The sequence below is a fragment of the Oncorhynchus nerka genome, linkage group LG3 (genome assembly GCF_034236695.1).
Source record: "Oncorhynchus nerka isolate Pitt River linkage group LG3, Oner_Uvic_2.0, whole genome shotgun sequence".
NCBI lineage: Eukaryota > Metazoa > Chordata > Actinopteri > Salmoniformes > Salmonidae > Oncorhynchus > Oncorhynchus nerka.
Window position 1 is genome coordinate 54,235,727 of NC_088398.1, and position 27,533 is coordinate 54,263,259.

At 44.8% G+C, this 27,533-nt stretch overlaps 1 protein-coding gene across 12 annotated transcripts in view; it reads left to right on the plus strand.

Annotated features, from left to right (window-relative positions):
* Nucleotides 1–27,533, plus strand: part of clasp1a (cytoplasmic linker associated protein 1a) — a 103,334-nt gene that overhangs the window by 59,086 nt on the left and 16,715 nt on the right. For 2 of the 12 annotated variants that reach the window (XM_065013531.1, XM_065013542.1), the window contains exons 9-30: nt 8,404–8,627; nt 8,734–8,826; nt 8,956–9,101; nt 9,574–9,709; nt 9,929–9,999; nt 10,110–10,169; nt 12,246–12,323; nt 13,496–13,663; nt 14,170–14,216; nt 14,333–14,506; nt 15,288–15,314; nt 17,431–17,538; nt 18,952–19,116; nt 20,724–20,828; nt 21,830–21,892; nt 22,654–22,757; nt 24,696–24,719; nt 25,119–25,230; nt 25,379–25,511; nt 25,956–26,019; nt 26,322–26,485; nt 26,745–26,823. In XM_065013531.1, the coding sequence (XP_064869603.1) occupies nt 8,404–8,627; nt 8,734–8,826; nt 8,956–9,101; nt 9,574–9,709; nt 9,929–9,999; nt 10,110–10,169; nt 12,246–12,323; nt 13,496–13,663; nt 14,170–14,216; nt 14,333–14,506; nt 15,288–15,314; nt 17,431–17,538; nt 18,952–19,116; nt 20,724–20,828; nt 21,830–21,892; nt 22,654–22,757; nt 24,696–24,719; nt 25,119–25,230; nt 25,379–25,511; nt 25,956–26,019; nt 26,322–26,485; nt 26,745–26,823 (2,345 nt within the window). Of the gene's footprint in view, nt 1–8,403; nt 8,628–8,733; nt 8,827–8,955; nt 9,102–9,573; nt 9,710–9,928; nt 10,000–10,109; nt 10,170–12,245; nt 12,324–13,495; nt 13,664–14,169; nt 14,217–14,332; nt 14,507–15,287; nt 15,315–17,430; nt 17,539–18,951; nt 19,117–20,663; nt 20,829–21,829; nt 21,893–22,653; nt 22,758–24,695; nt 24,720–25,118; nt 25,231–25,378; nt 25,512–25,955; nt 26,020–26,321; nt 26,486–26,744; nt 26,824–27,533 lie in introns of all 12 variants that reach the window. The other 10 variants (XM_065013539.1, XM_065013547.1, XM_065013536.1 and 7 more) reach the window with 7 other exon arrangements.

A 27,533-nucleotide genomic window follows, 5' to 3' on the forward strand; every position in this document is an offset into this window, starting at 1 on the left:
AGTTCTGTTCGGTAGACGTTGGCTAGCTGTTGGCTAGCTAGCAGAGTCTCCTATGTTAAGGACGACATAAAACTACACACTCTAAACTACACAATTATCTTGGGTACGAAGACAGCAAAGACAACTATGTAGCTAGCTAACACTACACTAATCAAGTCGTTCAGTTGAGTGTAATAGTTGTGCTGCTAATCGGTAGACGGTGGACTAGCTAACGGTGGACGTTAGCTAGCTGGCTAGCTGCAGGGCAGTGTAGACTGCGTTAGGACGACGAAATACGATAATTACGCAATTATCTATGATACAAAGACGGCTGTGTAGCTAGCTAAGAAGAAATTGCTAAGATTAGACAAATCAAACCGTTGTACTATAATGAAATGTAATGAAATGTAATACTACCTGCGGACCGAGTGCAGATGCGACCGCTCGCTCCAACCCGTGTTCAAGTAACAGACTCATATCAACATCAACTGTTCAGAGGAGACTGCTGTTGGGGCGGTATGCGAATTGGAGTGGGTCCAGGGTGTCTGGGATGATAGTGTTGATGTGAGCCATGACCAGCCTTTCAAGGCATTTCATGGCTACAGATGTAAGTGCTACGGGGCCGTAACATGTCATTTAGACAGGTTACCTTGGCGTTCTTGTGCACAAGGACTATGGTGGTCTGCTTGAACTATGTAGGTATTACATACTGGGTCAGGGAGAGGTTGAAAATGTAAGAGGCCTTTACTTGCGTTTCTTAAGCAGAGGAGATGTACTTTACGATGAGAGCCAGCACTCTGTTGACTTTAACACAGTCTCGTCTACAGCACTAAACATTTACCCTTTACTTGGCCACACTTTAGGATGAATACTTTGCCTCTGCTCTTTTTCAGCGGTTGCTCATTCCTGTCTGCTCACCCTGGCAACTATGTAGGCAATCGCCAATCATGGCCCTTAAGTAGGAGAGACCCCACTGGGATGGCAGCTCCTTGGGGACAGAATTAGTCTACCTTCCGGAGGACAGCATTTTTACTTTGTTGGCAGTCTAACACCCAGCTAGGCTAAAATTTAATGAGTAGGTAATGTCAAGCACAGAAGGGCCTTCATTAATGAACCGTGGTTTCTTATTGAAAGGAGTGGAGAGTTTTTGTGCTCTCTTATCATTGGCTGACCAGGCAGAGTTTGACCAGGCAGAAGAGCTCTGGTCCTCTGTGACACAGGCTCAACCAAGAGTCTTAGTGGTTTGTCACAGCTGTTCTATGGTTACTTTACCATTGCAACAGAGTGAATGTGAGCTCCTCCCATAGCGGGCTATGTTTATTTTTTTATTTATTTTTTATTTCACCTTTATTTAACCAGGTAGGCTAGTTGAGAACAAGTTCTCATTTGCAACTGCGACCTGGCCAAGATAAAGCATAGCAGTGTGAACAGACAACACAGAGTTACACATGGAGTAAACAATTAAAAAGTCAATAACACAGTAGAAAAAAAGGGGGAGTCTATATACAATGTGTGCAAAAGGCATGAGGAGGTAGGCGAATAATTACAATATTGCAGATTAACACTGGAGTGATAAATGATCAGATGATCATGTACAGGTAGAGATATTGGTGTGCAAAAGAGCAGAAAAGTAAATAAATAAAAACTGTGGGGATGAGGTAGGTGAAAATGGGTGGGCTGTTTACCAATAGATTATGTACAGCTGCAGCGATCGGTTAGCTGCTCAGATAGCTGATGTTTGAAGTTGGTGAGGGAGATAAAAGTCTCCAAATTCAGCGATTTTTGCAATTCGTTCCAGTCACAGGCAGCAGAGTACTGGAACGAAAGGCGGCCGAATGAGGTGTTGGCTTTAGGGATGATCAGTGAGATACACCTGCTGGAGCGCGTGCTACGGATGGGTGTTGCCATCGTGACCAGTGAACTGAGATAAGGCGGAGCTTTACCTAGCATGGCCTTGTAGATGACCTGGAGCCAGTGGGTCTGGCGACGAATATGTAGCGAGGAATGATATCATGAAAGAGAACTCTATTCTCTTCTTCCCTCTCTCTTTTCCTGGTCCCAATATTAGATTCACATGTATTTCAAATCTCTGCATTTATAGGGAAGAAAATTGTCAAACGCTTTAGTCGTGGTTATTATTATTCCGTGCTGCATGAGGTACAGTTGAAGTCGGAAGTTTACATACACTTAGGTTAGAGTAATTTTCAACCACTCCACACATTTCTTGTTAACAAACTATAGTTTTGGCAAGTCGGTTGGGACATTACTTTGTGCATGACACAAGTAATTTTTCCAACAATTGTTTGCAGACAGATTATTTCACTTATAATTCACAGTATCACAATTCCAGTGGGTCAGAAGTTTACATACACTAAGTTGACTGTGCCTTTAAACAGCCTGGGAAATTCCTGAAACTTTTTAGATGCTTCTGATAGGCTAATTGACATCATTTGAGTCAATTGGAGGTGGACCTGTGGATGTATTTCAAGGCCTACCTTCAAACTCAGTGCCTCTTTGCCTGACATCATGGGAAATTCAAAAGAAATCAGCCAAGACCGCAGAAAAAAAAATTGTAGACCTCCACACGTCTGGTTCATCCTTGGGAGCTATTTCCAAATGCCTGAAGGTACCATGTTCATCTGTACAAACAATAGTGTGCAGGTATAAACACCATGGGACCACGCAGCTGTCATACCGCTCAGGAAGGAGACGCGTTTTGTCTCCAAGAGATGAACGTACTTTGGTGCGAGAAATTAAATTTAATCCCAGAACAACAGCACAGGACCTTGTGAAGATGCTGCAGGAAACAAATGGGTACAAAGTATCTATATCCACAGTAAAATGAGTCCTATATCGACATAATCTGAAAGGCAGCTCAGATTGAAAGGCAGCTCAGGCAGCTCCAAAACCGCCATAAAAAAACCAGACTACGGTTTGCAACTGCACATGGGGACAAAGATTGTGCTTTTTGGAGAAATGTCCTCTGGTCTGATGAAACAAAAATAGAACTGTTTGGCCATAATGACCATCGTTATGTTTGGAGGAAAAAGGGGGAGGCTTGGAAGCCGAAGAACACCATCCCAACCGTAAAGCATGGGGGTGACAGCATCATGTTGTGGGGGTGCTTGGCTGCAGGACAGACGTGTGCACTTCACAAAATAGATGACATCATGAGGCAGAATAATTATGTGGCTCTATTGAAGCAACATCTCAAGACATCAGTCAGGAAGTTAAAGTTTGGTCGCAAATGGGTCTTCCAAATGGACAATGGCCCCAAGCATACTTCCAAAGTTGTGGCAAAATGACTTAAGGGCAACAAGTCAAGGTATTGGAGTGGCCATCACAAAGCCCAAGTTAAACAATTTAAAGGCAATGCTACCAAATACTAATTGAGTGTATGTAAACTTCTGACCAACTGGGAATATGATGAAAGAAATATAAAATTAAATAATTCATTCTCTCTACTATTATTCTGACATTTTCACATTCTTAAAATAAAGTGGTGATCCTAACTGACCTAAAACAGGACATTTTTACTAGGATTAAATGTCAGGAATTGTGAAAAACTGAGTTTAAATGTATTTGGCTAAGGTGTATGTAAATTTCCGACTTCAACTGTATATGTGTGTGTATACAATGTGTGTGTATGCGTGTTTGTGTGCCTAAGAGTAGCGAGGGATGGGGGAGAGTTTTGGCTGAGTAGTCCCTGTTTGCTCTTTGTAGTCGTCAACATTTTGAGATATCACTGTAATGACATTGCTATTTGTGCTGAACCATTAGCCTCTAGCCCTCATACTTCTCTAAACTGCTGGCTAGAGTGTCAGGTTCGCAGACTGACAGACCAACCTGTGGGAATGAGTTGGGTGAAATCAGAATGACACTTTCCCGTAGACTTGGTCCCAGATCTGTTTGTGCTGTATAGCGAACTCCTATGGTCATTGCCATGCCAAGACAGCACAATCAAATCTGGGACCAGGCTAACCCCCCCCCCCCCAGATTAGCTGAGTGCTCAGAGCACCTGGAGCCTGACACAGTCAGAACAGGACAGGAGAATCTGGCCTGGGAGGAGCTAAATAAAATATATTGTGTCAGGGTGTCTTTAGTCTCTCCCGCAGTTTAGGACAGACAGAAGAAAAGCATCTCATGAGTTTAAAAAATCCCCCAAATATGAATCTGTGGCCCAGGGACTACCAGTGCTGCCATCACTGCACTTAGGATGCTGGGTGGGGAGTGAAATTAGAATTCTCATCTGCTTCTGCAATCGCTGGAGCCTGCAGCTAGTGGACACATTATGTAGTGTGCTGTACTCTGTGCTTATGACAGTCACCCTCAGTGAGTTCTTATGACAGTTTTTGTCATGCTGGCCTTACAGTAATCATAACATGAGAATGGCCCACCATTACCTCATTAGTCCTCTCAGAGAATGTCATAATAACCAGGGCAACCACTTCCCCCTCTCTCTACCTTCATCATCCTATCTTTGTTTCTCCATTCTCTCTCTTCTCTCTGTTTCCTCCATCTCCTCTCTATCTTTAGAACTCTGTTCAGAACAGTACATTGTCAACCAAGTTTCAGTAACATTCCTGAAGTCTGAGAACTGTGAGCTATTTTGGTCCTTCTGAACTGTCTCGCCTGGCTTATTTTCTCTTCCATGTAGTTGTCTGGCTCTAGCTAGCAGTTTCCTGCACAATATTGTTTTATAGCTAGATTCCAGCAGCAGTCAGAATGGGGTCAGTGCTGTTTGGGGATGTTTAACAGTGGAAGAGAGAGGATGCATCCTAAATGACACCCTATCCCCTATTACGGGGCTCCCAAGTGGTGCAGCGGTCTAAGGCACTGCATCTCAGTGCAAGAGGCATCACTACAGTACCTGGTTCGAATCCAGGCTGCATCACATCCGGCCGTGATTGGGAGTCCCAGAGGGCGGCGCACAATTGGCCCAGCATTGTCTGGGTTTGGCCGGGGTGGGCCATCACTGTAAATAAGAATTTGTTCATAACTGACTTGCCTAGTTATATAAAGGTTAAAAAAAATAAAACATGTAAATATATTGCAATACTTTTTATTTATTTTTAATTAACCTTTATTTAACTACATCGGAAATAGGGTACCATTTGGAACCCAGTCAGAGACTGTTGCAGTGCGGCGGACACTTGAACCGTTGAACTTCCTGAAGGATACAGACCACAGTCAGACAACTTCCTATGAAGATAGATCGGGTCGAACAATGATGTGAATGTGTCTCTAAGGGGGCAGATAATGCAGTGTTTCACCTCAACCAGCAGAGGGAGCCAGAGAGGACAACCTCTCTCCATGACATTATCACCTATTATACTTCCTCTATCATCAATGACACTTATGAACTTACCTGTCTGCTACACCACTCTCTTCCTTTGAGAGTTCAGCACAGGAAATATGTAATACTCTGCACATTTATACAGTAGCCCACATACAGGGCACACAGTAGCCTACATACAGGACTGTCCAGCTTACAGGAATCATATCACTGGACAGAGCAGGCATGATCTCATCGAGCCATGTGGATCACTAACACGACCCCTGCTCTGCCACAGGCACCAAGCACACAGCTAACAACCAGGCTAATGCCCCCAGAGTTGGCAGATGCGTGTGTGTGTTCCCGTAGGGCATGTGTGTCAGTCGCGTGTCTCTGCAGACTTTGTTAATTGGTCCCTATGTGTGTATAAATCAGCTCGACATTTGTGTCAGCGTTTGATCAAGTGCTGCTCTGACTGCTCTGATCAATAAACTAAATGCATCATCGTGTTTTGCTCTTTCGCTAAAGGTTTTTCGGTTAATTGCCTTGCTGTTTAGAGCTGATATTTACCTCGGTTATCTCATCTTATCTCATAAGTCTTGTGCTCAAATTCTGTGAAATTCATCATGGATCTTGTCTCAAGGAATGTTTCTATTTCAGCTCTCTAAAAACCTCTCTGCAGATAATTTAACGATCAGTAAAAAAACGGATGGAAGATGCTCACTCAATGACATTACTGCTAGCAAAGGATTGATCCATCCCACATGCTGCAGTCCCCTCCCTGTCTCTGGTATCGTCATGTTACTGGCCTCAGTGGAAAGCAAATGGAAAGTGTGCCGTCAATAAGATGGACGTCGTTGGACGACGCTGACATTAGGATTGATCCATCCCACATGCTGCAGTCCCCTCCCTGTCTCTGGTATCGTCATGTTACTGGCCTCAGTGGAAAGCAAATGGAAAGTGTGCCGTCAATAAGATGGACGTCGTTGGACGACGCTGACATTAGGATTGAGCCTTTTCACATGCTGCAGTCTCCTCCTGATGTCTTTGGTACAATAATGCTAATCTCAGTCCTCACGGTATTGACTATTTTCTCATAACGATAATGCTAGCCCCCACACTCAACACATAATTCCCTGGAGAGCCGGGGGTTAATAACTAGTGTATCCTCACTGTCCAAGTGATAAAGCACTGCGGTGAGTATGTATACATGAGAGAGACGTTTTCTACCACCCAGTATGTGCTTCATGTTCACCACCTTTCTCCAGATAAACGAAAAGTGGATGGATACAGTGAGACTCAAGGGACAAACTATGTATCATTTCATCCATGATGAATTTTGTTATGTTGGAACCAAAGCTTCTTATCTCTGGGTGGGTGAGATGGTGACAGTGTGATTACTGCGTTTCACAGCATGCTAACCAGGTTTCAGGGGACAATAAAGCCAACATAATGTTGAGCTCTCATAGTGTTATGGTGCGGCGCCAAACAATTAATTTACATGTCATTCCTATGCATTTATGCAGTGTAAATAACAGTGGTGGGACTATAAACAGTGTTTGTCCAGGACCAATGACCACCAGGCTAGGTTTCTTTGGTTTTTCCTCACCCAACGCCCTGTATAAACAATGATTGGTCTGAGATGACATCACAGGTGCTGGCCCCGCCCCCCCTCTCTGTGGTCGAGAGTCAGTGTCCCTATGGACATGTCACACCATGCTGGCACTGCAGGAGCTGCCAGTATCCTCCTGCTGCACACACACACACACACACTGCTGTTTTTGACAGCTAACCCTTGGCCAGAAGGGCTTAAGCTGGTCTAGCACCGTGTCATCAGAGCTGCACGCGTCATGCAGACACACACACACACTGTTGATGCAGAAGCCTGGTTGGGGAAATCTTTAGTGATTGTGCCATAAATCATGCTGCTGAGGAAGCTGGTGTGTAAGAAGATCTGTGCCTGTAAGAACCTGCTGCTATTATCTCTTCCTGTGGTGTTTCTCTCTGTCTCTCCACCATTCCTCTCACACTATCTACCGACATTTCTACAGATGTTTTCCTCCTCTTTCCCCCAATTGATCTGCCTTTCTCAAATGTCTGTCTGTCTCTGTCTCTGATAGATGTATCAGTTTCATGATAATTCCAGGTTAGCCGTCTAATGGAGGGATGGCGGGTTGTGAGAGGAGGATGAGGGGGACATGGAGGGAAATCGGAGTGGTGAACGGGGCGTTTCTATTTGTGCCTGTTGCTTTGTTTATGGAGCTATTTGTCTTTTAGTGTGAGTGTTGTCTTGTTTTGCTATCTTTCAGAATGATCACTACTATTGTGATCTGTACAGACTAGCCTATATTAGTTCAGACTGATGGCCGATTGTATGTTTGGTTTGTTCCTAAAAATGGTTTATTATTGTCAATTGTGGGCATTTGTTTTACGTGCTGAGACGTATAGCTTTGAGATTATTTTCTGTAATGAAAAGCGCTACACTTGTTAAATTATTATTATTATATTGATGCCTGCTCTAAAATAATGCTGGCTTGGTCGAGGCATATCTCCCGGATCATATTTTCCCTGTATTCATAATCCCTCGTGTAAACTGGAAAACTGGAGAGGTGACAGAACGGCTTGTATTTGTGTAACAGTGACAATCCAGATGACATGGGCTAGCTACACTCACTCAGCACTGCAGATGACATGGGCTAGCTACACTCAGCACTGCAGATGACATGGGCTAGTTACACTCAGCACTGCAGATGACATGGGCTAGCTACACTCAGCACTGCAGATGACATGGGCTAGCTACACTCAGCACTGCAGATGACATGGGCTAGCTACACTCAGCACTGCAGATGGCTGGGTTCAGGCACGCACACTCTCAGCCCAAAGAACAGGGTCGTCTTCAGTCGGGTAGCAAAATGATGGGAACTTTCAATAAATTCCCTGGTTTTCCAGAAATCCTAGTCTTCCGTAGGCACAAAACATTAGAAAACTGTCAGAAAACCGAGTGAAACTGGGACGTACTGGGGTAGCTGTCCAATAGAAAATGCTTGTTTTCGGTTCCCTGTGGTGTGTCCTAATGAACATGGTCACAAATGCAGAGAATATGACATCAAAATGGATGAACACCACTTCTTCTCACTCTCCCCTGGCAGATAAGAACTTTGATGATGAGGACTCTGTGGACGGGGGCCGGTCCTCCTCCTCTGCATCGTCCTCCAAGGCGCCCCCCAGTGGTAGGAGGGCTGTAGCTGTGGCTTCTGTCCGCAGGCCCAGCTCTGCCACCGGACCCGGCAAGATCTCTGCTAAAGATGCTGCTGCAGGTGCTGTTGATGAGGAGGACTTCATCAAGGCTTTTGAAGAGGTTCCTACTATCCAGGTAACCTGCACAGATAGGCGCGACGTGTGTGTGTGTGTGGGTTTACAGTTTGAATTGCCATCAACCCCAGTCTGACTCCTGTCCTTGTCTTTCTGTACATCTCCAGATCCACTCCAACAGAGATATGGAGGACAATCTCTCCAAGGTTCGGGAGGTTCTATCTGACGACAAAAACGACTGGGAGCACAGAGTCGTCGCTGTAAGGACCACACACACAAATGATCCGTCTCTAAATGAACTTTTCAGCACCTCGAACTGTAAATTCTTGCAGTAAGACACGATGTTTGCAGCGTATTATAGTTCTTTGTGTTTCCTTTTTTTTTTCTAGCTGAAGAAGGTGCGTTCTCTGCTCGTGGCTGGAGCCCTGGACTATGATAGTTTCCCTCAGCAGCTCCGTCTGCTGGAGGCCCCTCTCAAGCTGTCAGCTAAAGACCTGAGGTCCCAGGTGGTACGAGAGGCCTGCATCACACTGGGGTAAGGACCTGCAGACAAAACCGCTTTCAACCTCAAGTCTTCCACACCAAGTAGAGTTAACTACACTGTTGAACCTATCTGTTCCAAGAGGTGCTATCTCAGACTCGGGTTGAGTAAAGGTTGACCAGAGAGATGATTTAGAGGTGTAGCAGCTCAGTGAAATGCCTCAGTGCAGGGGTTACATTAACATGAGGAAAGTGACCTGGTCTCGCCTGTTCTGTCAGTCCATCAACCCGGATACTCTTTATATGTGGATCTCTCCGCTCTATCGCTCATCATCACTACCACATTAGGAGCACATCACTGACTGACAGTTAACCACTCTGAGTCTGGACAACTTGAAGGCGGCTACTGCTTCAAATCTAAGTACGGGTACACTAGCCTAGAGCCTCAAATCAAATGTATCTGTGGAGATTTGAAAACGGATTGATTATTGATTTGATGTCTTGAATCTCTCCCATCTCCTCTTCAGATACCTGTCCACGTTGCTGGGAAACAAGTTTGACCACTGTGCAGAGACCCTGATGCCCACACTGCTCAACCTGGTGCCCAACAGTGCCAAGGTGATGGCCACGTCTGGCATGGCAGCCATACGTCTCATCCTCAGGGTGAGTACTGTACACACACATATGCACGGGCAATCATATATGTCAGTGACCGGCAGTGGATGAGTGTGATTCATGCATTTTCTACTGTAAAATAAATCATTTCCTGATGTATTTATTATTCAGTTGGAATGATGTCTAGTTGCAAAATGTTGTTAAGACACTGGGAGGTGTGAAATAAGCTGTATTGGATGATGTCTGGGACCTCCTCTTCTCTTCCAGCACACACACTACTCACGTCTCATCCCCATCATCACTAGTAACTGCACGTCCAAATCAGTGGCCGTCCGAAGGTAACGACTCAAGGACTTTCTGTGTGATATTACTTTGTGTGAAAATCTTCTAGCTTTTCCTGAGGTTTCCCTTATAATGTGTTAACTATCATCATGTCTTCTCTCTGCAGGCGCAGTTATGAGTTCTTAGAGCTGTTATTACTGGAGTGGCAGACACACACACTGGAGAGGTAAACACACACACTGGAGTGGCAGACACACACACTGGAGTGGCAGACACACACACTGGAGTGGCAGACACACACACTGGAGAGGTAAACACACACACTGGAGAGGTAAACACACACACTGGAGAGGTAAACACACACACTGGAGAGGTAAACACACACACTGGAGTGGCAAACACACACACTGGAGTGGCAGACACACACTGGAGTGGCAGACACACACTGGAGTGGCAGACACACACACTGGAGTGGCAAACAAACACACTGGATAGGTAAACACACACTGGAGAGGTAAACACACACACTGGAGTGGCAGACACACACTGGAGAGGTAAACACACACACTTGAGTGGCAGACACACACTGGAGAGGTAAACACACACACTGGAGTGGCAGACACACACACTGGAGAGGTAAACACACACACTGGAGTGGCAGACACACACTGGAGAGGTAAACACACACTGGAGAGGCAGACACACACACTGGAGAGGTAAACACACACTGGAGTGGCAGACACACACACTGGAGTGGCAGACACACACGCTGGAGTGGCAGACACACACGCTGGAGAGGTAGACACACACACTGGAGTGGCAGACACACACACTGGAGAGGTAAACACACACACTGGAGTGGCAGACACACACTGGAGAGGTAAACACACACACTGGAGAGGTAAACACACACACTGGAGAGGTAAACACACACTGGAGAGGTAAACTCACACACTGGAGTGGCAGACACACACACTGGAGTGGCAGACACACACACTGGAGTGGCAAACAAACACACTGGATAGGTAAACACACACTGGAGAGGTAAACACACACACTGGAGTGGCAGACACACACACTGGAGAGGTAAACACACACACTGGAGTGGCAGACACACACACTGGAGAGGTAAACACACACACTGGAGTGGCAGACACACACACTGGAGAGGTAAACACACACTGGAGTGGCAGACACACACACTGGAGTGGCAGACACACACGCTGGAGTGGCAGACACACACGCTGGAGAGGTAGACACACACACTGGAGTGGCAGACACACACACTGGAGAGGTAAACACACACACTGGAGTGGCAGACACACACTGGAGAGGTAAACACACACACTGGAGAGGTAAACACACACACTGGAGAGGTAAACACACACACTGGAGAGGTAAACACACACACTGGAGAGGTAAACACACACTGGAGAGGTAAACTCACACACTGGAGTGGCAGACACACACACTGGAGTGGCAGACACACACACTGGAGAGGTAAACACACACACTGGAGAGGTACACACACACACTGGAGAGGTAAACACACACCCTTTCAGCATTCACCTTGCATGCTAATACTATTTATCCAGGACATAAACACTAACAACAGACTGTAGCATGCTTGTCTGCTGTTCTGCTCAGGATCCAACCGGTATTTGTGTTTGTGTACAGATGTAGGATCTTAATTTGATCTTCCTGTTGCAGGAGAACTGCAATGCAGGATATTTAAAACATGTAATGTATTTGAGGTTTAAAAAGGCTTCTGAAGTTCATCATTTTCATTTAGAAATTTCCCTTACGAAAATCATATCAACCCCTATGAAAATATCCATTTAATTATAATCCACATAATAATTCACATTTCCTGTTGGTGCTGCGCTTCAGATTTCCCTCTTTCCGCTCTTACTCTCCTCTCTCCTCACTTCTCTTCTACTCTCTGCCGTGTGACATTTACTGTAAGTAGTTGGGTGTTGGTTGACTGGGCGACTGATGATCCCTAGTTAAATTGATGATGCTGGAGGGCTGGAGCAAGCCATCACCATCAGAATCTCGACGGAGCGTCCCCAGTGGTTGCCGCGACAACCCTGCTGAGATTTTAAAAAGCATGTAGAAAGCATGCTATGTGGTCACTTTCCCCCGTGGAGAAGGAGAGTGGAGAAGAGAAGAAGAGAGGAGTGTATACTGAAGTCTCCGGGGAAATGAGGAAGTCTGTGTGTCCTCTCCATTGGTGTAGTTGTGGTTTCCTGGCTGCTGTACCTGAAGTTGTCTCTGTCATGTTTCCCTGCTACCCCACCAGGCACGTGGCTGTTCTGACTGAAACCATCAAGAAAGGGATCCATGATGCTGACTCAGAGGCCAGATCGGTCGCGAGAAAGTAAGTTTTGGGGGGGGGGGGTTATTTTTGTAAATGAGTCAGAATTTGTCTTCAAGTCTTAGCAGTTCACGACCGACACAAGTGGATGACGATATGGAATAATATGCCGTCTGTCTGTGTCTCTGATTTTACTACTAGTGATCATTTGAAAAAGTATTAATGCTTCTGGATTTTTATTTACAAAGCATTGTTTCATATGTCACTTTCTCCAGCGGTGATGTGCAGTATATATACAAAAGTATGTGGACACTCATTCAAATTAGTGGATTCGGCTATTTCAGCCACACCCGTTGCTGACAGGTGTATAGAATCGAGCATATAGCCATGCAATCTCCATAGACAAACATTGGCAGTAGAATGGCCTTACTGAAGAGCTCAGTGACTTTCAACGTGGCACCGTCATAGGATGCCACCTTTCTAACCAGTTTGTCAAATTTTGGCCCTGCTAGAGCTGCCCCAGTCAACTGTAAGTGTTGATATTGTGAAGTGGAAAAATCCAAGAGCAACAACGGCTCAGCCGTGAGTGGTAGGCCACACAAGCTCACGGAATGGGACCGGCGAGTGCTGAAGTGTGTAGTGCGTAAAAAATAATCTGTTCTCGGTTGCAACATTTGCCACGCGCAATGCCATGCGTTGGCTGGAGTGGTGTAAAGCTTGCCGCAATTGGACTCTGGAGCAGTGGAAACGCGTTCTCTGGTGTGATGAATCACGCTTCACCATCTGGCAGTCCGACAGACGAATCTGGGTTTGGCGATGCCAGGCAAACGCTATCTGCCCTAATGCATAGTGCCAACCGTAAAGTTTGGTGGAGGAGGAATAATGGTCTGAGGCCTCATCGCCCAACATCAATGCCCGACCTTACTAATGCTCTTGTGGCTGAATGGAAGCCACCGCAGCAATGTTCCAACATCTAGTGGAAAGTCTTCCCAGAAGAGTGGAGGCTGTTACAGCAGCAAAGGGGGACCAACTCCATATTAATGTCCATGATTTTAGAATGAAATTTTCGACAAGCAGGTGTCCACATACTTTTGGTCATGTAGTTTATTCAGAGTCAGGTGTGCTGTCATATGAGTCATGTGCTGACAGTTATGTTCATCTACTTAAACAAGGGGCTGTGATGTCTGTGACCTTCATGTGACCTCTGACCTTTCTCCCCCCTCCCTCACCCATAGGTGTTATTGGGGTTTCCATGGCCACTACAGCCGGGAGGCGGAGCATCTGTTCCAGGCCCTGGAGTCAACCTATCAGAAGGCTCTGCAGTCTCACCTGAAGAGTTCTGACAGTGTCGTGTCTCTCCCCCAATCAGACCGCTCATCCTCCTCCTCACAGGAGAGCCTCAAGTAAGATATCCCCTCTCCTTCCTCCCGTCATCCATCCACCCTTTCCTCCATTTCTGTGAAATGTTGCCATGATTCATAAGGATGTGTGGAAAGAGATTTAAAAGGGTATTTAACATTGATTTGAAGATGGCACTAATGGATATGTCTACCTCGTGCACAGCAATTATTATCAGATTAGGAAACCACTGGGAGTGATTTTATTGGTTGATCCAGTTTAATCATCCTCCTCTGCTTGTTGACCATTGATCTCATATACCATGATTCACCAGCACAGTGTTTGTTATGATGAGACCGGGGTTGGGATTTGGACAGAGTGATGTCATTTTACTCTTAAGACTGAGGATGTTTTTTTCTGCCTCATCACCAGCGGGGTCCGAGCCCTGTACTAATGTCCAGACCTTTGCCTCGGACTTTGTCTTGCTTTGACAGTTTGATGCACAGCGATGCTGGGCTGTTTGTCATAAATCTGTTTGTTAACCTCATGGTGGTGTGTCCTTCTGTCTCAGCCGGCCCCTGTCTGTCAAGAGTGCCATAGGAGGCAGCATGACAAGGGGTAAGAGTACTACTAAAATACATTTGTAATTTCTCAAAGTGTGGGGTGTTTATTCCATGTCACCATTTTATATGTTTTTATAATCAGTTGATATTTCAACTTCACTCCCATGGCAGGTAAGATGGTGAGTTCCAGGGTGAACTCCAACTCCGGCGGTTCCCTTCAGCGTTCCCGTAGTGATGTCGACGTGAACGCCGCGGCCAGCGCCAAGTCACGCCTGATCACCGTGCCCTCCGCTTCTCCCTTCAGCTCAGCAGCTGCCCTGCCCCCAGGCTCCTACGCCTCACTAGGTAAAACACACACTACCCCCCCTCCCTCCCCAGTCCATCCATGCCAGGCCCTAACTACCCCACACACACTACCCCCCCTCCCTCCCCAGGTCCATCAATGGCCAGGCCCTAACTACCCCACACACACCACTATATTTCAAAATGTCATGGTCACAGGATGTCAGTTCTGGAACAGTCATTTCTCAAAGTCTCCACGATGTCTTAATTACGTTATTTAGAAGAAATATTAATCTGAAAACCACTGGTTTTTATGGCCAGAGTGAATATGTTAATTCATGTGATGTTGTTAGTAAGACATCGTTAAGCTGTGCTCTGAAGAGAAACATACAAAAAGGCCAGAAGTTTTGTCTGTAAACTAATTAAACGAAACATGACAAATGGCTGCCTATATTCACTCTAAGTTATGGCTACTGACCTTTGTCAATATTTAAGATTGTGATAATTAATGATGAACAACCCACCCACCCCAAAAAATAAAAATTGGCGCAGTTTGATACTGAAGCGTGCTGCAATCCAGATGCTGTCCCTCTGTTCTTGCCCTAACACGTCCCTGTGGAGTGTACTCTGCTTGCAGTCCATTACCAATGAGACCTTTCTCCTGCTCACTCACCTCTCTTTCACTCCTGTCTCTCTGTCACCTCTATCTCTCTCCTTCCCCACCCCTCCTCTCTGTCTCTCTCTCCTCTCTCTCTCTCCTGCCTAACTGGTACTGATGTCTAACTATACCTCTTCTTCCACTTGCTCCACCCCCCGCCCCTCCGCTTTGCTTTATGCTCAAAAGATGGCACACCCGGTAAAATTGATACTGGTAAGATTGTGCGTTTGTGTTCCTTGTCTGTCGGGGACTGGCCCCCCTCCCTTCTGTCTGTCCTCTTTTCCGTGTTGTCTACACACTAACTTAACCCATAGTGCACTACTACATCATTCTGACCTCTTCGTCTGGTATATCTGGTAGGTCTGCATGTTTGACCAATACGGTAATAATAATTGATTACCGACGACAGACATGGTTAGATAGCTATCTGCAGTCAACACAGCACACCATGACACCTCTCCTCCCCCGCACGTTATACACAACTAATTTTGTTATCCTCCTGTCGTTGTCCTTTACATTTTGTACTGTTTATTAGTTATTAGTGAAGGGAAAGGACCCTGTGATATTTGTGTAAAGGTGAATGTTGCATGCAGGGAAACTCGCCCACCCTGTGGTCTCTGTCTGAGTGGTCTGAGTTAGGGGTCAGAGGTCGCTGAGGTTTAGTCTTGCCTGCTTCTCAAGCTGATCGTCTACCTCTTAGTTTTCTATATTTAGTCCTGTGTCTACTCTTTTATTATCTACATGTCACTGAGACTTTCTAGACCCAAAGTTTGTTTAAAGAAAGGGCTGTCCCCTATCCTGTTGTGTAATGCGGTTGTTCTAGAATCTAGTGCAATATTTTCTGACTAAGGAGGACCTCGCCTAACAAACATCTTCCAATGAAAATAAGGTCATAGCTTCCGCCCACATTCTAACAAAGCGCTTGTGAAGACTGTCTGAAAGTAAGAGTTATTATTGGCTAAGGTGTTCCTTAATCTAGGGACAATTTCCTGCTGTTGTGGAAAGAGATCACTTTCTCAGCGTCAGTCTGTGTTGTCCTAGCTTTTAGAAATATTACTTGGCTGGATTGCAAGTATGATGATGCTAGAGACATTTTATGTGGGATTTTGCTAACGAATATCATACATTGTGTATAATATGCACAGTTTGACATGCTCCAAAACAAGGTGTGTTGGGTCATGATGTTACTAGTTGCTGTAGACAAACCTTACTCGGGCCTCCCGAGTGGCGCAGCAGTCTAAGGCACTGATCTGGGTTTGACCGGGAGACCCATGAGGTGGCGCACAATTGTCCCAGAGTCGTCCGGATTAGGGGAGGGTTTGCCCGCCCGGGATGTCCTTGTCTCATCACGCTCTAGCGACTCCTGTGGCGTGCCGGCCGCATGCACGCTGACACGGTCACCAGTTGTACGGTGTTTCCTCCGACACATTGGTACGGCTGGCTTCTGGGTTAAGCGAGCAGTGTGTCAAGAAGCAGTGCGGCTTGGCAGGGTCGTGTTTTGAAGGATGCATGGCTCTCGACCTTCGCCTCTTCTGAGTCCGTACGGGAGTTGGAGCGATGGGACAAGACGGTAACTACCACGAAATTGGGGAGAAAAGGAGTAATAATTACCCCAAAAAACTGTAATTAAAAAAAGCAAAACCAAGACAAACCTTTCTCAGATCCAATGCATGTTTGATGGAGCCCTTAAGTGAGAATGTGGTCTTTGTGGGAATCTTTTGTTTGTTTCTCCCTATATCTGTGTTTCAGAACACTCTCTCTCCTCAGCCAGGTCTTTTGTCACCATCTGTTTATAGTAGTTTCTTTCAGTGTTTTGTGTTGTGGTGAACAGCTTCCTGGATACAGTATAATTTGTAGTGTAGTGTCTTCAACTCTCTCACTAACTCCCTGTGTGTTTGTCCATCTCTCCCTGTGTTTGTGTCCATCTCTCCCTGTGTTTGTGTCCATCTCTCCCTGTGTGTGTGTCCATCTCTCCCTGTGTGTGTGTCCATCTCTCCCTGTGTGTGTGTCCATCTCTCCCTGTGTGTTTGTCCATCTCTCCCTGTGTGTTTGTCCATCTCTCCCTGTGTTTGTGTCCATCTCTCCCTGTGTGTGTGTCCATCTCTCCCTGTGTGTGTGTCCATCTCTCCCTGTGTGTGTGTCCATCTCTCCCTGTGTGTGTGTCCATCTCTCCCTGTGTGTGTGTCCATCTCTCCCTGTGTGTTTGTCCATCTCTCCCTGTGTGTTTGTCCATCTCTCCCTTTGTTTGTGTCCATCTCTCCCTGTGTGTGTGTCCATCTCTCCCTGTGTGTGTGTCCATCTCTCCCTGTGTGTGTGTTGTTGTCTCCAGGCCGTGTGCGTACGAGGAGAACAAGCTCCGGCAATGCTGTCGGAGCCAGCTCTACTGTGACTGACAGCAGGGGGCGCAGCCGAGCCAAAATGATGTCCCAGTCCCAGCGTGAGTATACACACACGCACACATTGTAAGCAAAATCTCTCCCTCACTGTTATCTGTCTGAACTCAGGGAAGCCAGTCCACATTGTCATCTCCAGTCTCTTTCATGTAAACCCTCAGTATGACGTTTAACCTGCCTGCTGTGAGGTCATACTAGGTTCTCCTTCAGTTTCTCTCGTCAGTCTGTGTGATGTTTTACCTCATGTACTTCAGCATCCTGAAGGAACTTGGAGCCACTATTATTACTGCGCCCACAAGATGTATTTGTGTCTTGTATGTGGTTTTTCTCTCTCTGTGTCTGAAGACTTGAGGGGCTTCAATGATTATTGCACGTGAAACATGACATGCACAGTTAACATCTGACCCAGTGCATGCTGGGTAAACACTACTTCCTGTCACATTGACCGTTTTTATTTTCACGTCCTGCTCTGCCGCTCGCTACCATAACAACCACAGGATCCAGATCTGCTAACCCCACTGGGGGTGGTAAGGCCCGGACTTCATCCAATCAGAGTAAAGCGTCCAGTTCTTAGTCCCGCCCCTTCATCCTCTGCAGATCTCTGCATGTCAATCAACTCATTCTTCTAGTTTTTAGACTCATCACGTCATACCAGCATGCTCCATTCAACTCAAGTGTCTGTATTATAATTCATTTTTTTATAGTTTCACAAGCTGTTTGGAGTTTGCATTGTCGAATACGTGGTTCCTTCCGCATTGCCTTATTATCTTAAATTGTTGATTGTTAATTTTGGTTGTTAATATTGGTTGTCGTCCAATGTTGTTTATATTGGTTGTTGTCCAATGTCGTTAATATTGGTGGTTGTCTATGTCCTCTGAACTGTTGTCGTTGTTGTTGTTGTTGTTGTTGTTGTAATCACTGGTTTGTTTTCCCAAAGCCCAGTTACAAACTGGATTTAACCCCATCTTGTTTGTCCTGCAACTGTTTATTATCTGTTTGTCTGTCACTATTTATCTCATCAAAGCTGAAACCCCATGCCTATGTTATCCGCCTTGTAGGATATACAGAGAATATCTTTGTCCCAAAGCACTCTAAACACATTGTATGTGCACAGTTGGTAAGAGTGTGGCGCTAGCAAAGCCAAGGTCGTGGGTTCAATTCTCACTGGGATCACATACACATATTATGGACTCACTGTACTGTACTTTAGATAAGTGTCTGCTAGGTGTTATTACCACAATAAAAGCAACATATGCCTTTAGAAACATTGAAGTAATGAAACATCCCCAGAAAGAGGGAGGCAGAGCATGAGGGAGTTCAGCTTTGAGCCGTGACAGAACCTTCCCAGCATGCCATGGAGAGGTGCGGCACTCGCTGTGACCCATCATATCTTGTCTGAAAGGGTGTAATGTCCCACTCTCTCTGACTGTGGGTCCTGTGTGTTATCCTTGCTGCAGCTGGCAGCCGCTCCAGTTCCCCTGGCAAGCTGCTCGGCCACTCGTCTGGGTACGGGAGGATCAGCAGGCCCCCCTCAGCCTCCAGCACCCCTGCAGACAAGAGAAGCAAGGTCCCGCGCAGCCAAGGCTGCAGTAGAGATTCCTCTCCCAACAGGCTGGGCCTAGGTAAGGGACAGTTATATCACAATATCAACATCATGCAAGTAAACCCAACATAGGGCATTCATGCACTCTATACACTAGGAAAAATACATTTGTCATTTGCTAACAACGCACATAGTAACTAAGTAACTGCTATAATAAACCGTGTGTTATATAACCTACACACCGGATGCACATGCATAGCATACAGCACATGCATAGCATACAGCACATGCATAGCATACAGCACATGCTGATCAAATGACATTTTATGAGTCACATATACATATTTAGTAGATGTTATTGCGGGTGTAGTGAAATGCTTGATAAATAATACCACACCGATGATATATATGCCCAACGTCCTCATTGCACACTCCCATCTATCTAGTGATAACAATATATACAGCACACCAAGAGTGTACTGTATACATGATCTATACATGATCTAGGTTTCCTGGTCATAAACACAAAACAAGGAAACACAAACACAGAAGATAAGCCTTGAACAAGGGACCCCCATAGTACTATTATGAAGTACCAATGGACCTTTTGCACTCAAATAATGGATGAAAAAATGCTGACTAGCCAAAGTCAAGGCCCCTTGTAGAGGGAGAATGGTAAGAGTTTGTCTTTCAACTTCTTCAGACTATAACTATATGTCTAGGTTAGCAGCTAAGTAGAACTGTGTTTTGGGAGGGTCTCATCTTGGTTGTGTTTGTTAGCATCTTCCAGGCGTGTCACATCAATGGGGTGATGCCGCCTCTTTCAGGAAAGTGGATGAGCCTCCGTAGGGCTAGCCTGGTCATCAGCAGCCCAGCTTATGTCCTTCCAGTCAGTCTGAGTCACTGGCTCTTCTCTGACTCTGTCCTATCGCTGTGATTGATTGGTCTGTGTATTTCTTCAATGCCAGGGCTGACCAACCAGCTCGCTCCATCTTGGCTTGTTATCAGTGTGCTGTCTGAGGTCACCCTCTTGTCTGTCTGTCAGTCTGTTGTGAACAATACCATCGTCTGAGTTGGGAAGGGTGCCTTTTTTTCTATCTGTCCATGGATGACATTGAAACATTCTGGACACACCCAATGATCAATTACATGTTGCAATGAAAGTTTTCCATTGATATGTAGTTGGTTTTCTTCTTGTCGTCTTTTTTCATCATATGTTTTGTATTTTTATGACAACAACTGAATATAACTGTTTGTCTTTTATTTTCTTTGGCGATTTGACCGTATCTTTTTATACCCTCTTAAAAATGTTTTATTTGTTGTTGTTTATCTTTTTTGTTTTTGTTTTGTATGTTAACTCTGTATCTGTTGTAAGCTACGGTCATACCAAAAGTCTTTTCACAGACCAACTAAACCTTGTCGTGAAATAAGAAAAAAAAATCAAAACTGACTTGCGCTAACGTAGGTGTTTAAAATCTAACCTGATGTCCAGCATACTCCAACCCAGCACCACGCCCCAGAATCCTCCTACCCCTCACCCCACTCTCCCCCCAGTCTCCAACCCCAGCCCCACCCCAGGCCTCACCTCACTAACCCCAAACCTGTGTTCTACCGTCCTACTGACAGCCAGGCTGTGTGGTAAAGCTCTTGTTCCTGGTACTCCTCTCTCCTCCTACAACACGCTAGCAAGGAGCCGTATCCCCCGGCCCAGCATGAGTCAGGGCTGCAGCAGGGACACATCTAGGGAAAGCAGCCGAGACACCAGCCCTGCTCGGGGCTTCAAGCCTCTTGGTGAGTACCACAACCAACCGGACACCAGGAAGCCTCTTGGAAGCAGCAAGGCCCACTAGTACACACCCCTCAGTCTCTTAGTCCCCCTCCTCTAGACCCCTACTCTCTGTACCAGCCTCTGTACACCCCAGGACATCTAGATAGAAGATCCCACTCGAGAACTAAGGGGTATAGACCTCTCCTTTTGCCTGTTCTGATCTAGTCTGCATGCACTAACCCTCTCAAAGGTTCTGGAATATAATCACTGCACTGTCTTCTGTCTGTTTTGTTGGGAATGCTCCAAATGTTATCCTATATAAATACGTTTCTGTGTCTTTGAATGTGTAATAAATTACCACCAAAAGATCACCATTTTTTTCTCCAATCACTTAGGCCCAATCATTTATCGTACATATCTCATAATAAATCTAAATCAAGAGGCAGAGAAAAAAGGCAGTGACTACAGTAAACAGTTTACTGTATGCATCATCGTATTCAATGTCCATAGCTGACCTGCTTCTCCGCTCTTTCCTGTGTTGTGGTCACATCACAGGAAATGACACAACTTTGTCACTGCTTTGTCATGGGAGACAGAGGGGGAAAAAGCAACAAAATTGTGTGACAAAGCGGGATGCGTGAGGGATACCCCTCCTACCCTATGACTGTTGTAGATGTGGGCAGCAGGAAGCCTAGCAGTTAGAGCATTGGGCCAGTAACCGAAAGGTTGCTAGTTTGAATCCCCGAGCTGACTAGATTAAATCTGCCCTTGAGCAAGGCACTTAACCCGAATTGCTCCAGGGTCGCTGTGGGATATGCAAAAAAACACCCTTCCATTTCACAACACACACTTGTACATTTGTGAAACAGGACAAATATAAGCACCCCCTGTTTGGCTGGTTGGTCATAGCTATAGTAGCTGAATGCAGCCAGGCGCTGAGCCTTAGTCATCTACAGAGGACGGTACCTGTCGTGTATGTGTCACTAACCCCACTGGTGTCACTCACCCGTCCTGTCCCTTGCAGCCTCCCGACGTACCTCCCGCTCTACCAGCGCCTTATCCACGGCTGACCCCCACAGCCAGTCAGGTGACCTGCATGCCCCACCCCTTTCTCCGTCCCCCATATTAGTGACTATGCCAGCATGTGTCCATACATAGTACTGTGAGGGCTGTGCCCACCCTGCTGTGCCCACCCTGCTGTGCCCACCCTGAGGCAACATTTATTCCAACTTTTCAAGCTTTTAATGGTCTTTTATTTTAATTGACAAGAAGATTTTTCATATGTGCTGTGGTCATCTGCTTCAATGTGTTTTGTGATTTTATTTTAAAATGCTTGTGTTTCATATTGCGTAATCATGATATCCCCACCTATATAATTTTCTCCTTGTTATTGACTTTTTGGATGTTGTATAATGTATTTGTACTTAATACAATAAAGTATCTCATATCAGATTTGTTTTATTTTCCCGTCTGCAAGTGTCAGTGGGGTTATTTTTTCTTCATTTTTCATGAGGTGTTTCAAACAAGTCATTCTGTGGTGATTTCTGTTGGTGGTTGGTGCCTCTTCATCTTTATTTCAGCATAATTTTTTTCATTTATCAGTCAAACTTTTTGGTGTTTTTCATTTCCAAGCTTTTTGGTGTTTTTCATTTCCAAGCTTTTTGGTGTTTTTCATTTCCAAGCTTTTTGGTGTTTTCATGCCAAACTCTTTAATTTCTTTGCCCTGTAAACCCCATCATATCTTACCTGAGATTTGATTACCGTATTCTGACGTAAGTCCCTGACAGCAATTCCAATGGCTTTCTCCTCTGTTTCCTCTACCCCTCTCCCCTCTCTTCCCTCCCCCAGACCGATTTGGTTTGATCCACCAGGCCCGCATTTCTGCCTCGGTGAACGCCATGAGAGTCCTCAACACTGGCACTGAGGTGGAGGCTGCTGTGGCTGACGCACTGGTAAGTCACCAATCAACTCTTACTAGTTGCCAGTTCTGAAGACATCACTACCGTTTGTCTCAAGATAGAGTGACAGTTAATGGCCGAGGGACTCCCAGGAGGTTTTGCCTGTTTTGCATTTGGCAGAAAATAACTGCATTAAGAAGTCAAATGTAATGACATGAAATCATCAAGAGTGCTTGTGTTTGTGTATGACTATCAGAATATACAGTGGGCTCCAAATTTACTGGCACCCGTGACTGGCAATGCACAAAAAATACTTTAAAAAATATAAACAATATAACTATAGAGAGAAACTCAAAATACCAACATGTGAAAAATACTGTACTTTATTCATGTTTCAATGGAAACCAACAAAATAATTTATTGATTTAATTAAAAATCATTGTCTTCCAAATCAAGGTTTCACAATTAATGGCACCCTTAAAGATTATTGTAAATAACAATACCAAAATTAAACCAGGAATTAAATTCTACTTATTTAAGTGCATCTAAGTGTTATGGAACTATATTGAGCCATTACATCACTTCCTGTTTCACTAGGGTTTAAAAATGAGGTAACACACATGCAATATCCCTTTGTCATCCAACACCATCAAGAAAAGAAAATAACAGTCAGTTCAAAAGGGACAGGTGGTCGTAGACCTTCATAAATATGGTAATGGCTACAAGAAGATCCACAAACTATTGAATATAACACTGAGCAAAGTCGGGGCAATTATTTAAAAATTAAAAAGATATGGAACAGTTGAAAACCTCACGGGTAGAAGACGCAAATGCATTTTGCCCCCCATGATAGGGAGGAGGATCGTGAGAGAAATGCTACAAAATCCCCAAGAATCACTGTGAAATAATTGCTGGCGTCTTAAATCACTAGATTTAAAAAAGCACTGTCAGACACAACACTATCAGACACAACCACAGGCTCGTTGGAAGGGTTGCCAGAAGAAAGCCCTTAATGACCCCAAGACACAGACGCAAGCGCTTGGAGTTTGCCAAACGTCATTTAAATTATGATTGGAAGGTGCTCTGGTCAGATGAGACCAAAATGTAACGTTTTGGTCAGATACAGCATCGGCATGTTTGGCATCGAAACAGAGATGCATACAAGGAGAGGCACCTCATACCCATGGTGATATATGGTGGTGGGTCAGTGATGTTTTGGGGCTGTTTTAATTCCAGAGGTCCAGGGGCACTGGTTAAGACTGATGGCATAATGAATTCCACCAAGTACCAGGCAATTTTGGTTGCCTCTGCCAGAAGGCTGGATCTTGGCCGTATGTGGACTTTCCAACAAGACAATGACACAAAACATACCTCAAGATCCACACAGAAATGGTTCTGTGACAACAAAATCAATGTTCTGCCATGGTCATCTCAGTTGCCGGACCTCAATCCAGTCGAAAACCTGTGGGCGGAGTTGAAGAGGGCAGTTGATAAGCGCAAACCCAAGAATGTGAAGGATCTGCGTAGAGGAATGGTCCAAAATCCCTCCAAATGTGTTCCTTAACTTTGTCAAACATTATAGGAGACCATGCTGTTGTCCTTGCCAGAGGTGATGGCACTAAGTACTAAATGAGTGCCAATAATTATGAAACCTTGATTTTGGTGAAATGTATTTTGTATGATTTGGTGGGTTCCATTGAAACATTAAACAGGTATAGTATTTCTCACATGTTGGTATTTTGAGTTTATCTCTATAATTATATTGTTTATATTTTTTTAAGTATTGTTTGTGTATTGCCAGTCAGGGGTGCCAATAATTTTGGAGCCCACTGTATATAGGGGGTAAATTTAGACTGCAAGTAATTCAACATTGCTAAAGTGTAGAGAAAAACATTTTAAAATGGCTTCTCTTACTCACCAGCAGGACTGCACTCATGTTTTCCCTTCTTGACAGTTCACCTCTTTTCTTCTTTCCTCATTGGTTATCTTCAGCTATTAGGAGACTCCAGAAATAAGGTAATTGTCCAATTTGTGTACCGTTTGTATATTCATTCTATTCACTAATCAACAGAGATTATACATGCAAAATATTATCACTACATGTTGCCCTTAGGCCTAACTGGCAGATTTGATTTATTATTCAATAAAATCTCCCATATTATGATTAACAGTATGCATTCTTATAAGACAATTGAATAATCTCATTGCATGTCCATCATCAATCATGATAAATCAACAGTTGGAACAAATTGCATGGCAATACCTCATTCATTGTGCATCGTAGCTCATCAAATCCTACATCGTGGCTGAGTTTCAGTGACCCACGTTTTTCCTACAGAGTTTTAGTCTGTCTGTCCCACTTTTCTCCTGTTCCTATGGTCTGTGAACTCACCATTAACCCATCCCTCCCAACAGCGGAAGCCTATGAGGCGGCGCTATGAGTCTCCTGGTATCTACTCTGACGATGACGCTAACAGTGATGCGTCCAGCGCCTGCTCGGAACGGTCGTACGGCTCCCGGAACGGAGGTATGTGGTCCTGTGTTAGTTGGTAAGAACGTGGCACTAGCAACACAAAGGTAGTGGTTCGATTCCCACTAGATGTACATATGCTAAAATGTACGTACTCACGTTGGATAAAAGCGTCTGCTAAATTGTATATATTGTCATTATCTAGGTATCCCTCACTACCTGCGTCAGACAGAGGATGTGGCAGAGGTACTCAACCACTGTGCCAGCTCCAACTGGTCTGAGAGGAAGGAGGGACTGCTGGGACTGCAGAACCTGCTGAAGAGTCAAAGAATACTCAGGTCAGCCCAGGGCAGGGGGGGTGGACCTTTTACAAAGGAATTTATAAGGATAAAGTAAGGGTTTGTGTTTATAATGTAGAGTTTGGAGAAGGTATAGTTTGTGTTTAGAGTGTTGTGCCTGCTGTGTTTGTTCATATTTCATGGTCATTTCCTTTTTGAAAATGTCCAACTTTTGAAGAGGCGAGCAGGTCAAGGGTCCTGCGATGGGTTTCTTTTTATAGCTTTCCTTAATTGGGGAAGAAATGACTTTGTGAGCAGCCTGCAGGTATAAAGCCGCCTGTCAGATGGTGCAGTTAAAGATTCATTTCAGACAAAGCAGTTTCATTGTCGGCTCTCTCTTAGTTTCCCTGTCAGGCCACCAGCATTCTGTATCCTGAAGAAGGCGCTTTACGTCAAGCCTCTCTGATGTCTGTGTGTGCCTATGTTTATTGATGTGTGTTGCAGCCGGGTGGAGCTGAAGAGACTCTGTGAAATCTTCACCAGGATGTTCGCAGATCCACACAGCAAGGTAGGTGACAGGATGTTCAGCTGTTTGAACGTTTCATATCAATACAATGATACTCACTCATAGCTTTTACTTTTGAAATCCAAAAACCCATTGCTTAGCAGTGATTTGTCTGAAAACTAATTGAGTGTGTTTTGTTGCATGGCCTGCTTTGGTGTGGATTTTAACAACAGAGAGTAAGTGTGTGTTTTTAATCTCAGTTTTCTACTATACAGACACTTATTGCCTGTGTTGTTACTTATAAAGATGATATGTTGTCAGTTGTTGATGGTAGCGGTGTGTGTGTGTGTGTGTGTGTTCCTCAGGTGTTCAGTATGTTTCTAGAGACTCTGGTAGACTTTATCCTGGTGCACAGAGAGGACCTGCAGGACTGGCTGTTCGTCCTGCTCACCCAGCTACTGAAGAAGATGGGAGCTGACCTGCTGGGGTCTGTCCAGGCCAAGGTTCAGAAGGCTCTGGACATCACCAGGTATGGATCTCTAAATCCCCCCTCCGATAACATCTCAAACCATTTTTACACTATCATGCCGACCCAAACCAAACTGTTGACTTGGATATTTTCTTTTTTACAGTCCTTTTCAGCACTGTTCTAGCGACTATGGTGGATTTGTAACTAGGCCAGCTCATTACAGCTGTTTTTGGTTCAGTTGTGTGAAAATACCATTTTGAGTATAATTTCACTCATTTAATTTAGTAACTAATATTGTTTTCTGTTTTGTTCTTCTCAGGGAGTCTTTTCCGTTTGATCAGCAGTTTAACATCCTGATGAGATTCATTGTGGATCAGACACAGACACCCAACCTCAAGGTACAGTATGCAGAGAAGGTCACATAACTAGATCATTCCCTGTTTGTTTTGGGGGTTAACAATTTAAGATTTCATATGCCAGTAACTACAGTACAATGGTGATATTGTCAAACATTTTAAAAGTAAACTTGCTAAATGCCTGTGTGTATCGTGGAGCTAAAACATGTGTGTATCGTGAAGCTAAACCATGTGTGTATCGTGAAGCTAAACCATGTGTGTATCGTGAAGCTAAACCATGTCTGTATCGTGAAGCTAAACCATGTGTGTATCGTGAAGCTAAACCATGTGTGTATCGTGAAGCTAAACCATGTGTGTATCGTGAAGCTAAACCATGTGTGTATCGTGAAGCTAAACCATGTGTGTATCGTGAAGCTAAACCATGTGTGTATCGTGAAGCTAAACCATGTGTGTATCGTGAAGCTAAACCATGTGTGTATCGAGAAGCTAAACCATGTGTGTATCGTGAAGCTAAACCATGTGTGTATCGTGAAGCTAAACCATGTGTGTATCGTGAAGCTAAACCATGTGTGTATCGTGAAGCTAAACCATGTGTGTATCGTGAAGCTAAACCATGTGTGTATTTTGAAGCTAAACCATGTGTGTATCGTGGAACTAAACCATGTGTGTATCGTGGAACTAAACCATGTGTGTATCGTGAAGCTAAACCATGTGTGTATCGTGGAACTAAACCATGTGTGTATCGTGGAGCT